This window comes from Parasteatoda tepidariorum, chromosome 1 (assembly GCF_982258835.1).
Source record: "Parasteatoda tepidariorum strain Cologne lab strain chromosome 1, Ptep-v5.0, whole genome shotgun sequence".
NCBI lineage: Eukaryota > Metazoa > Arthropoda > Arachnida > Araneae > Theridiidae > Parasteatoda > Parasteatoda tepidariorum.
The window spans coordinates 69,172,679-69,187,717 of record NC_141755.1 but is presented as its reverse complement, the minus strand read 5'-3'; the positions used below and the strand labels follow the sequence as shown (position 1 = coordinate 69,187,717).

Below are 15,039 nucleotides of genomic sequence, written 5' to 3'. Positions count from 1 at the left end.
ATAATAAGAAATCTATAGGTGTCTAGGTGTCCAACTAAAAAAAATTTTTAATAACTTAATGTTAACTGAAAATAAATTTTAAAAAAAAAGATTAAAAAACTAGTTTGTAAAAATAACTAACTAATTCAATAATCTATGATTTTTTACTATGAAATTTCAGTACTGAAATGTCATGGAACAGCGTTACAGTGTACATTTTCACAAATCTGTTATAAAGACAAAAATAAATAAAATGTGAGTAAAAGAGAATTCACAGTAAAAGGGAAAGTAAAGAGAAATAATTTTTGTTAAATTTATTACCGCAACAAATGAAAAATTTGCACTGTAACATATACATTAAAGAGTACAAATATAATGAATGAAAATTAGTGAACACTTTACAGGATTTTCAAATATAATTGCTTTATACTTCGTCTTCATTCACCAGCATATTGGGAATTCCACCACTAACTGGAAAATGCAGACCCGTTTCAGGACATATCAAATCCCCGGAGACAACTTCCACCTACAACAAATTAAAAAATATTATATAAATTATAGAAGCTAAAAAAAATTATAGGTAATCCATTTGCCACCAAAAAGCACAGAAATATCTTTATTGATATTAATGAGAATTCAGGGTTGGCAAGATTTTGCCGCAGGTGGAAAAAACCATGGTAAATACCGGTAAAAACCGTCCTGGTAAAAACAGGTTTTTGCCAAGCAAATTGGCAAAAACCTATATTTTCCAAGATGAGAGGACAAAAACACATTTTTGTGACAAAATTATTCCTAAAATTGAAATATATACTATAAATATGGATAATTACAAAAAAATTTAAAAAAATTTTATTCCATAATTAAATCATAATATAATAATACATCATTTTAGTAGTTTAAAGCATTATTGATTGGAAAATTTGCAATTATTCTCTTTTTCCAGTGAAATGAACTTATTTTAAATTAATATAACTATAATTTAAAGCATAAAATATGTATCAAGATGCGTAGTTAATTATTGTACAAATAATATTTTTTTATAATAAATAATAATAATAATGATATTATACAAATAATAATATTTATTTATTTGTAAAAAAACATTTATTTAAGGATTCTAAAATGAAAAAAAGGTCAAAAACTTTCAATCTTTTAAAAATTATTGCCTTTATATTAATTATTAATATGTTGAAAATAATTTTTTCATGTACTGTATCAAAATTATTATTCCTTAGGATTGATTTAAATTTGTTTCAAATATTTTGTAATAATATTTAATCAGCAATTTAGATAATTTGGTTTTTGCCGGTTTTTGCCACTGTCCTGGCAGAAACCCCTTTTTGCCGGCAAAAACTCCAACCCTGTGAGAATTTAACTCGAGCTTAGAAGACATTGTCTTTTTTATGCTCTTCTAAAAATACTTTCTTTTTCACACATTTCCTGGTATAGTCAGCTTTATCTATTTATAGTAGAAGTTTCCAACTCAAAAACTAATTCATTCAGCAACTCTAAACGGAGCATTAAAAAACAATAGGGAGTACTATATAGTACAGCAGAAAATAGGCAAAAATTAGACGATCGGGGGAACTAATTCTAATGACCAGGGGAATTAAATTATTTAGCTTGCTGTTGTCATCTTTTTGACACAGTAAAAGCCTAAAAATATGTGAGTATACAAAATGCACTTTTTTGCGGCCATCTTGGAAAAACATTAATATTTAAAAATGTGCTGTATAATAACAAAATAAAGTATCATAAGCTGGAGTACAAAACTATAATGATTTTGTGAAGAAAATTGTTTAATAAGAAGATTAGGTGATAACTTTTGGCCCGAAAAAGTATGAGCAGGAAAATTTGGCAGCAGGTTTATTTAGTCATCATTTTGAACATTTAAAAAAAAAAAATCGTTTGAGGTGTCAAATAAATGGTATTTTTTTACAGATAATGATAACAGTAGATTTTAGAAGTAAATTACTTACAAAAGTAAAGTAGATAGTAATATTTTGACACACTAGAAAGATGTAGTAGTGGGAAGTGCTTTTTTTTTTATTTTTAACTGCCATCTTGATTTAAAAAAAAAAATACATACTAATGATTTATATACTATTATTTTTTTTTAGTGACATCTTGACTTTTTTTATAAAAAAATCACGTATGGTATCAACTGCTTGGTGTTTTTTATGCTAAAAAATATAAAATTGTTCCTAAAAGTAAAACGCTTGCAAAGATAAAATAAGTGGCAATTTTTTGACGTATTAAGAAACGCAAGTGTGCAAAATGTATATTTCTGGTTGCCATCTTAAAAGCTTTTTTCATATTTATTTTATTGTTGTACTACCGGAAGGAATAAAATTAAAAAATTAGAGCACATGCTGACTGACATGCTGACGGGACCTTACGGAAAGTTGGTTAACGAGGATTTGGGATCCAAATGATTATCTAATATCAGAGATAAATATCTTACATCGGGCTTTTCAATTCATAGAACCTTAAGTCTACGAAAAATTAAAAAATCTGGACGCAGATATAATTTTCATTCTGGCAGGGTGCATGAACCTTCTGCTGCCCGCATATGTCTCGTGGATGGCGTTCTTTAAAAGTGAAATGTGAAGAGAATAAGTGGTCTTCATCAGGAGCAAACAAAAGAACCTTGACGGCAATTTAAAAAGGCCAACTGGGCAAGATGTGATTGGTTTTGCATCTGCCGCTTGGGAAGTCCTCTCTGAAGAAACAACTTCAAACTATTGTAAACTTTGTGGTATATCCAATGCATTAAATGGAAGTGAAGATGGGCTTCATTCCCGATTAGCGAATGTCGGATTTATAGACAATGATGTCACTGATGAACTGAATGAAGAGTTTGTTAACCTTATTTTGGATGATGACTCTGATAATTCTTTTGATGGATTTTCAGATTCTGATTAACATAACTAAATAAGTTATCTTTCTTGTTATGAAATATTTCGATGTCTATATTTTTTCACCTATTTGCATGTGCCAGCAATCGCACCGAGATTTAAAAATAAATCGAGAATTTAAAAAATTAAAAATAAATAATTTTGCATGAGCCGCAATCGCACCCAGATTTAAAAATAAAGGATCGCTATAAAGGTAAGTTAGATTTACTAATTAAAGTTCATATTTACTTTTTTTGGCTATGATTATTTTTAGTGTATATTTTGTGATTCATAATGTTCAACCAAATATAGTTGATTTTTTTATAATGATGGTTAGCATTTTTTTCAGTACTGCTTATTTGCACCCTCAACATTGCAGCGACTTTCGTCAAAATTAGGGGAGGGGGCACTTTTAAGGTTGATATACAAAAACAGAATCTTTCTAGTAATTTAAAGAAAAGTAAGAAAAACAGATTTTTTTAAAAATTATTTCATATCGCTTTATTAACGCATTGCAGATATACTGTAAATATTTGAGGCAGCAAATTCTTGTCACATAGTAAAGATTATAATAGCATTAATTTTGTTAATATTTATTAGATGATATTATCCAATAAATAATAAAATTACAAAAAATCTCATTATATTTTGCTTAAAATTTTAACAAAGTAAAAACAAGAAAAAACATAATTACTTCTAACAATACATGATGAGCAGCTCTCAAAAATTCTTCATCAATATCATAATTTGTTGGCAATGTCTTAGGCAAATCATTCAAATGGCCAATCTATAACAATCAAATAATAAAAAGTGTTGTAGAGAATTTTATGTATGCATATTTCCAGTTATATTTAAAAATAAGTTCTGATAAATGAGCAAAAGAAGAAAAAATGCTTAAAATAATTAAACAAATGCAAAATTGTCAAGCCAAAAGAAATGTTTAAAAATTATATTATGTGGTAAAATATTTTGTGACAAATAAACATCAAATTCCAGTAAACTTGAGTTGAAATCAAATTACAGTGCAAAATCTCATATCTGCATGCTTGTTTTCTAGAAATGAGACACTCTTTAACAATAAAAAGAAACAAATTTAATTTTTTTCTCCTCTCCCCCCCTTACTTTCTTTTGCTGTGTTTAGGATAGCTAAACATTTTAACTGCATTGGGTTAAAAAGAGTAGTTGAAGTTGATAGCAGTTTAGAACAAGAACAGTATTAATAAGCTATGCATTTTAAAAAGGCTTAATATTTAGTGAAAGAATACAAAATATTTAATTCCATAATAACAAAACTTTCCTTGTAAAGAACGCGCAAAGCAGCAGTATTTTCAAAAGAAAGAATAATTGAAGCAATAAAGAAAAAAGAAAACAATGGAAACAAAAATATGGCCACCGAAGGCGACGCCAGATGTCAAAATGTGCTCCCTCAGTACCCCGAAGGTTTTGCAAAAGTCCAGGAAGAAATACAAGAAATATATAAAATCAAATCAGAAGAGAAATTTCAAACAAAATCTTAAGAATATAATACAAAAATGAAAATACCAAAAACTCACATTAAACTGGTCAAACAGCAATTTCGTGAAACTAACTCAATGTAAAAGAAACATTTGAAATAAAAGAAAACAACGCCCCCTATTAAAATGTGCAGTAGGAAGAAAAAAAGAATAGGAAAGGTAAAGATTGCGTAACAAATTAATATAGTGCTTAACTAGGGCTGCTCAGTCAAGACTTTAATTTCGCCCTGTTAAAAGAAATAACAAACTAATATACCTCAATCATTTTCCTAATCAAAAATTTAACATTACATTAATTATTTCTCAAAAAATTATTCGCAGCCTCCTGAAAACATTCAACGTTATTGCAAATTTTTCTAACTCTAAACAATGAGAAAAAACTAAATTTTTGAAAATTTTATTGCACAAATTAGTATTAAAGTTACAGATTCTCAAGATTTTGTTTGAAATTTCTCTTCTGATTTACTTTTACGTATTTCTTCCTGGACTTTTGCAAAACTTTTGGGGTACTGAGGGAACAAATTTTGACATTTGTCTGGCTCTCTCAATAGAAAAGGTTTTGTTCTTTGGCTTTCGGAGCTTGTACCCCCTGAAGACATCAGCTTCGGTGGCCATATTTTTCTTTCCATTTAAATATGATTTTAACTACATGTGTATCTCCTAATGCAAAAACTTACCACATGCCAATGCAAAACTTACCATGTGCCATGGGATCTTTATCCCTTGTAATTGGCATTAACATGCCACAAATTTAACAAGAAAAAAAAATTATTCTAAGTATTCTTATCAAATAAATAATTATTTCTGTAATAAGAAATAATCCTCTGGCACTAAGTTGAGGAATGCATGCTGCAAATTTAGTTGCAATTAATTGGTTATGTGTGAATTAAATTAAATTAATGAAAACAATGAATTATAATTCATTCAACCCAAGTATAACAATAGAAAATTTTGACTAAGAACACAGGCAATAACAGATACACCAACTAATTAAAATAATTATCAAAACATTCCCAATTTTTTTTTCTAGGTGCATCAGTTTAATTATATTTAATTAGTTACCATATGAATCACAACACTGGATCTTAAACTCGTGTGAACACGAGTTGTATTATTAAGTTGTAAAAGCACATAAATACAAATGGTGATATTGGGTTTTTAAATCGCATGAATAGGAATAGCAATAAACCATTTTTAAATCATGCAAATACAAATGTTTAATATTAAAATGACATGAATAAGAATCGCGAGATTAGCAGATTCCTGAGCAGTTCCGAATGTTCAAAATGCCGGAAATCCGCCAAGCCAAAAGAGACAAATTGTCAGAAGAATTGCATATATGCCAGATTGTAAGTTTCAGAATTGTGGAAGTCCACGAACAAATGGTCTTGTGCTATGCAGATTTCTACAATATTTGAGGAAAAATTACATGCCCTGTTTATTATGTATTAGACCCAGAAGAATGATACAAAAAATCCTGATTTCCAGGTTACTATCAGAATACAATCAAACCTGGCTAATTAAAATTTCATAAATGAAACCTAATTAATTCATCTAATTTCCTTTATAAGTATAGGCAGATACCTACAAAATAGACAGATAGAGAGCTTACTCTTTTTAGCTTTTGGTCAATAAAATTAGTTACAGCAAACACTTGTTTTTATTTTTTAATCAAATCAAGTCAGTACGAATCATTATGTTTAATTTTTAATTGTGTGAATATTAATCATAATATGTAGCTTTTAAAACATGCAAATCACAATGCGTAACTCATAAATCGCAGAAGTATGAATCGAGATGCTTGATTTTAGAATAGCAAGTATAAGAAATGCGATATTGGATTTTTAAATCAGGATGTGTGATTTATGAGTCATTCACATCACGAGACACGTATTTAACTCAAATCATCTTGAATAGGATTCGCAATTTCAAATCGCATAAATACGAATCATTATGTATAATTATCAAATCACAGGAATATGAATCAATAAGTGTGATTTTTAAAATTATGTGAATATGAATCAAAGTGTTATTTTCAAATAACTTGATTATAAATTGCAATATGCATTTTTTAAATCAAGTGAATATGAATCCCATTGAGATTTTTAAATCGCAAAAATATGAAACATGATGAGTAATTTCAAATCAGGGGGAAATGAATAATATAGTTTCATTTTTAAATTATGCAATAACAAATTGTGATATTTGATTGTTAAATTTCTTGAATACTAGGCTCAATATTCGATTTTAAAAATGCTTGAATACGAATCACAATATTAGATTTTTAAATCATGATGTCATGATTTAAATCATGATTAAGTCATTCGAATCAAGACATTTGGTTTTCAAATCAAGTGATCTTGCATGGCAATGCATAATTTTAAATCACATGAATTTGAATCACGATATTTAATTTTTAAAATGTGTGAATATGAATCATAGATTAAAAACTTAATTTTAATTTCTCATAAATATGAAGGAAAAAAATCATTAGTAGTGCAGAAGTAACCATATTCGTATTGGAAAAAAGAAAAAAAATACTGCCCATATAAGTAGATAATTCACAAAGGCTCTTTTCTCCTTAAACAGAGGAGTGGAACAAACAAAGACGCACTTTCGCATTACAATGAAATAACTAGTGTGTGCATATATAACTTTTCCTGACAAAATAATGAATTCACTAACTTTTCAAGAAATAGAGAATTAACTAAATTTTCCCAGTTTTTACCAATCAGTTAGATACCCTAGGTTGAATGAAAATCAGCATAACAAGTGAAAAGGCACTAGAATACTGAAAAATCTGAACATTTTGACCAAAAATCAAATTTTCAGAACAAGGCTAAAAATAGGAGCAAATAGGATTTAATCAGAACAGTTGGCTGCTACGAATATATGTGAGCTTAATAATTTTATTATAAAATTTTATGCATTTGACTGCAACAATAAAGTATTCAATATGAGTGATAACTGGGAAAAAGAGAATAAAATGAATGAAAAAAAAATGTTTTGTTTTATAAAATTATGACTAATAATTTTAATTCAACTTTTACATTTTACACAGACAACATATTTATACTTTGTGAACTGTTTTAAGCTACAAATAAATCTAATATATTTTTAGATTCAACCCATTAAATAAATTTTAGTTTCATAATCTTCAATTTGAGCTATTCTATTTATATAACAAAATCTACATGAATTGCAATAACGTAAACAAAAATAAAGTAATTCAATAATAATGCACCTATATTACGAGATATGAAATAAAATTTAATTATGCAATGAAATTTTAAAACAGTTATAGCTAACAATGAACTTCTACCTAATATATAATTTTCTACAAACTATTTTAAATAAAATCTTACACTTTCTGCTGTAGAACATACAACATCCCAATCTAATTTAGGTATAATTCGAGAAATGAAATCACTATTGAATTCCACTTTAGTTTCCTGGATTTCACTAGCCTGAAAGGAAAAGTAAAGACATTATTGTAGTACCAACTCAAAAGTTACTTTGTATATTATACTAATACCTAGTATATTTGCATAAATTTCCTAGAAAAACATAAGACAATATGGCAATTCCACAATTTACAAAAGTCTTATTTGCAGACCTGGAAGAAGAAATTTCAAAATTTCCAACAAATTTTGAGAAAAAAAGTTTTTTTGTCATTTACACTTGTTCCAAGCTTTAGTAATTAAAATAAACTTAAAAATTATCAAAAATTAAAAACTAGGTGATACAGACATAACACAATATGTAACCATCTATAATAGCCAGTTAGTAATTTTTTAGAAAAACTCAAATTCCTAAAAGTTTTAAAGACATTGGAGTAACTAAGACTTATTTTTGCAAAAATTATTATAATTGCTTTAGCTAAAATCTTTGACCTTAAAGTGTGCAATTATGACATAAGTAAATGGTAGAATTGTCCAATAGGAAATAATGAGGGAATTATAACTGGGCAATACATGGAAAAATATGAATGTTATGCTATCCAAACAGATCAGATGCTTCAATTGGAATTTACTTTGAATTATGTGTACAATGTTTCCCTACGCATCGATAATCGGGAAGAAAATTATTTAAATCACGCCGACCCTAGTTAAAATGGCAGTTGAAATCTCTAATTTAAGGTGAAAATATATAATTGAAATAAGCATTACCACAATCACTTTAAAATTCAATTTCTTAAAGTTGCGTTTAAAAACCTACATTTTTTTTAACCACAAGCATTGATATATAGTTGTAAGCCTATATAACAGATACAGCAATTTATATAAATATAACGTTAATGGTAGAAAATATGTTGAAAATTAATTCTTTACAAAGTTTTAATTCAAAAATTTATTAGCATTGTTTTTTTTTCTAAAAAAAAACAAGACGCATTACGCTGTTAAAGAAAATACATACAACAATTTTCAATGGAAAACCAACATTAACCCGTTTCAAGCATTTAGATGTCATGAAATTATGCGTTAACAGTTTCATTTTGCATAGATTGTAAAAATTATTAATTTAAAAGTGTATAATATTTTATAAAACTAAAAAAATAGGATTTCCAGATAAATCCGCAATGCTGCAAAAAGACGAATCGTTTTGTTTACTACTCGTTTTGTGCTTGTCCCAAGATGCTAAGAATTTTCTGCTTATGTTAGCCCAACTAATTATAAATTGAAACCAAAATATTTTGAATGTCGAGCTTTTGAGTGTAAATTTCTACTAAAAATGATTTACTCTGTCATAAAAATGAATGTAAAGTAGTATTGATAACTTATATTTTTAGTATAAGCCAAATTGTGCCAAAGTGAGTCATATGGATGGAATTCTGTAAGAAATGGCAACATCTTTAAAGGAGAAGGCGAGAGTGATAAGGTTTCATTTTTCATAAAAAAATATTTTCTGTTTGTTTTGTATTTTACGTTTTGATTTGTGATTGTGGCGCATGAGAAGCTAACCCTGAATTATTATGTATTTTCTGATAAATTGATGATTGAATTATTTCATCAAAAATGTGTGAAGACGATGCTGTTATTGCAACAAATGATGAGGCTGCCCTTTGCAAACGATATGCAGTACATACTGGTTACTGGGTAGATCCTCATATTGAACACTTTATCAAAACAACGTCTGATAGAAAGGCTCCTGAAATTAGTCGTGGTTACTATGCCAGGGTGATGGGCATGAAAATTCTACTGGATCAGTTTCTTAAAACAACAAATTACAACTGTCAAGTAATAAATATTGGAGCTGGTTTTGATACATTATATTGGAGACTAAAAGACGAAAATGTGACTGTAAAAAGCTTCATTGAAGTTGATCTCCCTCCTGTTACGTCGAAAAAATGTTATATTATCAGAAACAGGAAGAATCTCTTGAGGATGGTAGCTACTGAAGATGATGATATTCAGTTTTCTAGCTGTGAGCTGCATGCTGGGGAATATCACCTAGTTGGCTCTGATATTAGAAACACAAGCGAGTTAGAAGGCAAACTTCTAAATGGACTTGTGGATACTGCTGTTCCTACTGTGTTTCTTTCTGAATGTGTTCTTGTTTACAATGAAGAATCTCTTACTTCCAACTTTCTCAAATGGGTAGGAGAAAAATTCCGAACTGCACTGTTCATCAACTATGAGCAAGTCAACATGGGTGACAAATTCGGTAATGTTATGATCGAAAACCTGAAGAAACGAGGTTGTAACTTAGCTGGTGTGTCAGCTTGCTCAGACCTAGAGAGCCAACGAAAGCGTTTCATTGACGCTGGCTGGGACGGTGCTAAGTCCTGGGACATGATGGAAGTATATCAGCACCTTCCTCAGCATGATGTGGATCGCATTGAGCATTTGGAATTCTTAGATGAGCAAGAGTTACTTCAACAACTTCTTCAACATTATTGTATTACTGTTGCATTCAAAGGTGAAAGTTTGGAGGATATAGGCTTTAACTAAAGAATTTTTGTGCTTCTTATTGCTTATAAACTTCACCAAGTTTTAAAAACATTAGCTTGTAGTGGAGTCCATTGTGATTATAAATAATGTGTTGCCAAAAAGTGATAAGCTTATATGGGTGGCTTGTAAAATATCATTAAGATCCTTTAATCGCCAAATATGTATGTCATAACACTTTGCTCTGAAAATTGATATATTTTTAATCATGATTTATATTGTGCATATAAATTAGCATCTTTTTTAGGAATCAATGTAAAGGCTTATGCAGGGATACACAACCTATGGTCTGGAAGCCAAAAGTGGCCCCTGAACACTTTATAATACTAGTAAAAATATGAAGAAAAAAATAATAGTTAAACTTTTTTTATTACTTGTTTTTTTCTTTTTTTTTACAGTAAGTTACTGACTCATATCGGTCTTTATTTTAAGTACAATATTGTAACCACCTACTTTGCAAGTTTTGTTTATGGCAATGGCTTATTGTTAACTGTAAAAAATTAATATAAGTTTCATTCTTTTTTTTTCTTCTTTTTATTTATCATTCATTTGTTTGCTATTTAATTTTCGAACTATGTTTGGAGTAATTTGAATTAAATATATTTATATAAAATATAATATCCGTATTGCATGAAGGACTTAATTATGTATTTGTTATTCATATTAATATTTTTAACTAAAATTTAAAAACAGCCTAAATTATTGTAAATACAGACTTAAGTTATTGCTGGCCCTCATCGTAATACCTAGTTTTTGTTACCCGCTAACTAAAAAATGGTTGTGCATCCCTGGCCTTAAATTATATTTATGTTACATTTTATTCTTAAAAAAGATAAAAATAATAATTTTAATGTGGAAAGTATACTACATATGTGTCTTTAAAATCCTCTAATTGTCCAATATGTATATACCATTACAGTTTGCTATGAAAAAGCTTTAAGTTCTAATTCTGTAACATTTTAATCATAAAAAGAGACCTAATTTAAACTTATTATAGAAATTTAGATCTTTTAATTGTCAAATATGTATATCATAACAAATTCCTCATAAAATAGATACATTTTTTTATCATTTAATGTACTATTTTATGCGTAATTTAGTATTTTTGATAAATGAAATGCCTATGTATGTCTTAAATTCTAATTTTCTAACATTTAAAAAGAGAATTAATCTGTACTTTTAATGGGAAAAGAACATTAAGGGAAAACACATTTAAAAAAATTATGTATTAAAATCTTTAGTTTAATATATTTTAGGTTGCATGTTTACAGGGATCTATCCAGGCCGAATTTACTACCGTTTGGCAGTACCTTCACAAAATCAACTTTAGGAAAAACAGTATTTTCACAAATTCAACTTTAGGAAGAACGGTAGTTTCACAAAATACTTTTTCTTAAAATTTTATTTTTGTATCCCTTAAGAAATGATAAATTCATATTTTTGTGTTGCTTTTTTAATATAATTTTTAATTTTTCACAAATTATGTCTAAATTTTCACAAAATAGGTACCTCTCAGAAAAACCTAGACAGACCCCTGGTTTAATAACATAGCAAAAGATGGTGTGTATGTTTATAATATTGATATTTTTACATATTAGAAGGAGTAAATTTAGTCACATTTAACTGGATGACTTAATTAATGTTAATATTGGAGTTAATGCTTTGCAAATGGCCTCGAATGTTTTCAATACTAAACTACGCCTTTAATAAAAGTTAACAATGCTAAACTACACATATAATAATTATATGTAATTTCTTATGCAATTTCAAACCAACTCGGTTCAGTTTCAAAAATTTCATAGCAAAAAAAAAAAATCTTATTTTAGTCCTTGCCAAATACTTATCATGCATTCCTTATCAAATATATATTATTTATTGAAGATATTTTTAACTTTGTTAAATAGTATTTTGTATTACACGAGAAAATTTAAGAATAGACGTCTTTTTGAAACAAATAAACCAGCTTGATTTTGAATTTAATTTATCATTATTTGTCTTTTTTAATTTGTAATTTTATTACAATATTTTATTTTGAATGATTTCAGAATGCAAACTAAGAATCATACTCATCATGTGCGCTGTGGTCTGTTTATATGATTCAAATTTATTGTTTCTCCCACAGCTCTTTGTTGCTAACAATATCCATAATATAAAAAAATTTGAAGCAATTAAATTTTTTTTCTACTATTGTAAATATGAAATTTTGTATTTAATAACATTTAAAGCCTGATTTTGTTTACTGGGCTAAAATATCACATTTATTATTCACAGATATCTTTTTTTTATGTTGGCCTTAATAATTTTTTAGATCTTTTTCTAAAAATTTAGCTCATATCATATATCTCAAACATGCAGTTGAAAAATTAATATGCGTAAATAAATAGATTTATTATCCATTGTTGACCATGCTTTCGGTGGGTTTAAGCTAGTATGAACAAAGCATTCAAATTAGCAAGCTCATTTAAAAAATTTAAAAACAGCAGGGTAAAATAATAAAATCAAACTTATACAAAATTTGACTCATTGTTATAGACAAAGTAAATTGTCATACTATGCTAAATCAGCATTCCTTTAAAGTCCCTGTTTCTTGTTTTCTAATTTCTGATCATAGACACAGATTGTAAACCTCTTACATATTTTAGTTCTGTTTGATACAGGATGGTTTGAATTTCTTATTTATAGGCAATAAATTTGAAAATAGTAAAACTTTATAACAGTGAAAATCTAACTAAATATTTAAAAAAGCATTAATTATTATTTTTTTTTTTTTTTAATATTTTACTGTGCTTTATTACTGTAGTGATTCCATTAAAGGAATTTGAATTTTATAAGTATAAATTTTTTATTTTTTTAAAGCTTTTATGGTTTGAAGTGCATATATCTTGGAAATCAAATTACTCTCTATTTTTTTGTTTGAAACCTATATGTCATAAATAAGATTTTTTTTTTTTTTTTTTTGCTAATGGAGAAATTTAAATATATATGTTTTAAATGTGGCATTTTCTTGTAATAAATTTTATTTCTTCATTACTAGATTCAAATTTGTCTTTTAAAATAAGGGAGAATTATATAAATGAAATCTGATTAAAAAAAATTATATGTCTGTGAAACACCTTCAGTCAGCAAGATTCTATTATATCAAAAGGAAATAAAAATGGTAATTTTATATTTATATATCTTTATGTATACATTTGGTGATTACTAAATTTCTCTCAAAACAGTTTAAGATTGTGCCAAAGTAAATATTTATATTTTGTTTGCATGTGATTTTGCTATCTATAGATTATGGAGTTAAATTCTTGAAATTAGTTATTTAATAATAATTAAATTAAATATTTTCCATTGTAACATATGGATGCTTCTCCATTTCATTTGAACTTCTAAAATTGTTGAAATATCGAGCTAATAAGAAATAGAGCTATTAGATTTGGCATTTTATAATAGTACTCCTAATCAGCTAACAATAAACAAAAGAAAACAATCAATAATATACCTTTACTTTTAAAAAATTTAAGTAACATTACCTACAGATAGTAAAAATATTTTACTGTAAGGTAAGAAAATTATCTGAAGATTTAATATTTAAAATTGCTAAGATCTATTAGAGAAGAAAAATTAGATATTTTTTAATGTTTACAAATAGATGTAATTGAGAGAAAAATAGTGAAATTAATTAAAAATAAAAATATTTTACAAAACTTTTATTTTAAAATTAAAAGTTATTTAAATTATATAATCTTTTGAGGATTAGAGTAAGTCTTTTTCAATTCCTTTTTATAAGTTTTCTAAAATGCATTGTTTTTAGTTTAGTATTTAGTCAGTGTTGCTTAAATTTTTTATATTGTCTGATTCAACAATGGTTGTAACCAAGAAGTGTTTCGTATTATATATATATTGTAATAATTATTTTATTTAACAACTCTTAGCCATTTTAAAATTATTAAAAAAAAAGTATATATTTGTAGTAAAATTGTATGAATATATCACATTGATTAAAAAGGTAAAAACTGCTAAAATTTTAAAATTATTTTACTTATATCTTAAACTGCTGTGCAATAGAAAAATGAATGAATGCAACATAAAACTCAAAATTGAGGTTTTTAAATATTTGACTTTTTTGTATAAGATACATGTTGCAAAAAAATTATCACATTTCTGAAATTCTCTTTTAGCATTAGCAAGGGAAAGAGAATAGTTGCCAAGCTGTTTCTCTCAAAATTAATTGTAAAGCACTTAAATTTATTTTTTTTTCAATTGCATGACAGTGCACCACTAATAAATGAAAATGTTTAAGAACACACTGGAAATGATTTAACGAGATTTATTTTTATTTATTTAAATAAAGTAATGAATTTTTTTTTCTTCATATTAACAAATGTATTTTATTTCTATAGTGAAAATAAGTCATGGTGTTAGTAAAGTGTCATATCATTTTTTAACTGTAAATTTTGTCGTATTTTATTTGTTCGAAATTTGATTTATAAATTTAAATGTTATGGTATTTGTTCCTAGTGACTAATATTTAGCTATTGTCCCTTCCAGAAGACTGTTTCATTTGTCTTTTCAAGACATCATAAGTCAGTCAAAAAGTTCTTAAAAAAAATTACTCGTGTGGCTCTTAAGTATTTGAAATGTTAGCAAAAAATTATTGTTGATATAATTTTAATTCTATTGGTTTGTCTTAACACAATATTTATAGTT

The 15,039-nt window shown here is 27.0% G+C and overlaps 2 protein-coding genes across 2 annotated transcripts; one reads left to right on the top strand and one right to left on the bottom strand.

Annotated features, from left to right (window-relative positions):
- Positions 1-278: 278 nt before the first annotated feature.
- Trmt112 (tRNA methyltransferase subunit 11-2) lies at positions 279-9,021 on the bottom strand. The gene is made up of 4 exons (XM_016058641.5): positions 8,807-9,021; positions 7,756-7,857; positions 3,571-3,663; positions 279-505 (listed from the first exon to the last, which is right to left on the bottom strand). Exons 1-4 carry the CDS (start codon positions 8,882-8,884, stop codon positions 404-406), a joined length of 375 nt encoding a protein of 124 aa, XP_015914127.1. The 5' UTR covers positions 8,885-9,021; the 3' UTR covers positions 279-403.
- A 208-nt stretch (positions 9,022-9,229) lies between these two features.
- LOC107444491 (leucine carboxyl methyltransferase 1) lies at positions 9,230-11,287 on the top strand. Its single transcript, XM_087165824.1, has one exon. The coding sequence runs from the start codon at positions 9,406-9,408 to the stop codon at positions 10,339-10,341; it is 936 nt and encodes a 311-aa protein (XP_087021950.1). The 5' UTR covers positions 9,230-9,405; the 3' UTR covers positions 10,342-11,287.
- Positions 11,288-15,039: the final 3,752 nt, after the last annotated feature.

Bases quoted from the DNA above. Each gene is read 5' to 3' on its own strand.
- Trmt112 (XM_016058641.5), bottom strand. From the start codon at position 8,884: ATGAAACTGTTAACGCATAATTTCATGACATCTAAATGCTTGAAACGG. The intron at 7,858-8,806 runs GTATGTATTTTC...TTTTCCTTTCAG, and splicing joins GTTTTCCATTGAAAATTGTT to GCTAGTGAAATCCAGGAAAC. The intron at 3,664-7,755 runs GTAAGATTTTAT...TGATTGTTATAG, and splicing joins TATGTTCTACAGCAGAAAGT to ATTGGCCATTTGAATGATTT.
- LOC107444491 (XM_087165824.1), top strand. From the start codon at position 9,406: ATGTGTGAAGACGATGCTGTTATTGCAACAAATGATGAGGCTGCCCTT.